General features: G+C 66.1%; 1 protein-coding gene across 1 annotated transcript; it reads left to right on the top strand.

Annotated features, from left to right (window-relative positions):
• Positions 1 to 84: 84 nt before the first annotated feature.
• LOC113617250 (cell wall protein DAN4-like) lies at positions 85 to 1248 on the top strand (the record flags this gene model as incomplete). The annotated part of the gene is made up of 4 exons (XM_027100487.1): positions 85 to 251; positions 335 to 389; positions 493 to 798; positions 1045 to 1248. Coding segments are annotated over 4 exons (732 nt in total), but the record flags the coding sequence as incomplete, so codon positions are not given.
• Between the last annotated feature and the right edge of the window lie 214 nt (positions 1249 to 1462).

Below are 1462 nucleotides of genomic sequence, written 5' to 3'. Positions count from 1 at the left end.
AAATCCGCGTGCTGTGCTGTGGGTACAGCCACTGCGGGGAGCCCACGCCCCCCACCACCACTGCCACCGCATCCACTGCCACAGCCCCCACGGCCACCACCTCCACTGCCACAGCCACCACTGCGGCCACCTCTACAGCCACCACTGCCACAGCCCCCACGGCCACAGCCCCCACGGCCACCACCTCCACGGCCACCACCTCCACTGCCACAGCCACCACTGTAGCCACCTCTACAGCCCCCACGGCCACAGTCCCCATGGCCACCACCTCCACTGCCACCACCTCCACTGCCACAGTCTCCACTGCCACCACCTCCACTGCCACAGCCCCCAGGGCCACCACCTCCACTGCCACAGCCACCACTGTGGCCACCTCTACAGCCCCCACGGCCGCCACCTCCACTGCCACAGCCCCCACTGCCACCACATACACTGCTACAGCCCCCACTGCCACCACATTCACTGCTACAGTCACCACTGCCACCTCTACAGCTCCCACTGCCACAGCCCCCACGGTCACCACCTCCACTGCCACAGCCACCACTCCCACCTCTACAGCTCCCATTGCCACCATATCCACTGCCACAGCCACCACTGCCACCGCATCCACTGCCATAGCCCCCAGTGCCACCTCTACAGCTCCCACTGCCACCACCTCCACTGCCACAGCCCCCAGTGCCACCACCTCCACTGCCACAGCCCCCATTGGCACCACCTCTACTGCCACAGCCCCCACTGCCACAGCCACCACTGTGGCCACCTCTACAGCTCCCACTGCCACCACCTCCACTGCCACAGGCCCCACTGCCATCACATCCACTGCCATAGCCCCCACTCCCACCTCTACAGCTCCCACTGCCACTGCATCGACTGCTACAGTCACCACTGTGGCCACCTCTACAGCCCCCACTGCCACCACATCCACTGCCACAGCCCCCACGACCACCACCTCCACTACCACAGCTCCCACTGCCACCACCTCCACTGCCACAGGCCCCACTGCCATCACATCCACGACCACCACCTCCACTGCCACAGCTCCCACTGCCACCACCTCCACTGCCACAGGCCCCACTGCCATCACATCCACTGCCACAGCCCCCACTCCCACCTCTACAGCTCCCACTGCCACAGCCCCCACAGCCACTATCTCCACTGCCACAGCCCCCACTGCCAGCGCATCCACTGCTACAGTCACCACTGTGGCCACCTCTACAGCTCCCACTGCCACCACTTCCACTGCCACAGGCCCCACTGCCACATCCACTGCCACCACCTCCACTGCCACAGCCCCCACGACCACCACCTCCACTGCCACAGCCCCCACTGCCACCACATCCACTGCCACCACCTCCACTGCCACAGCCCCCACGACCACCACCTCCACTGCCACAGCCTCCACTGCCACCACCTCCACTGCCACAGGCCCCACTGTGGCCACCTCTACAGCCCCCACGACCAC

The sequence above is a fragment of the Aethalodelphis obliquidens genome, unplaced genomic scaffold (assembly GCF_003676395.1).
Source record: "Aethalodelphis obliquidens isolate GAN/ISIS:26980383/991018 unplaced genomic scaffold, ASM367639v1 scaffold4125, whole genome shotgun sequence".
Classification (NCBI taxonomy): domain Eukaryota; kingdom Metazoa; phylum Chordata; class Mammalia; order Artiodactyla; family Delphinidae; genus Aethalodelphis; species Aethalodelphis obliquidens.
This window is presented reverse-complemented; position numbering and strand designations above follow the sequence as displayed.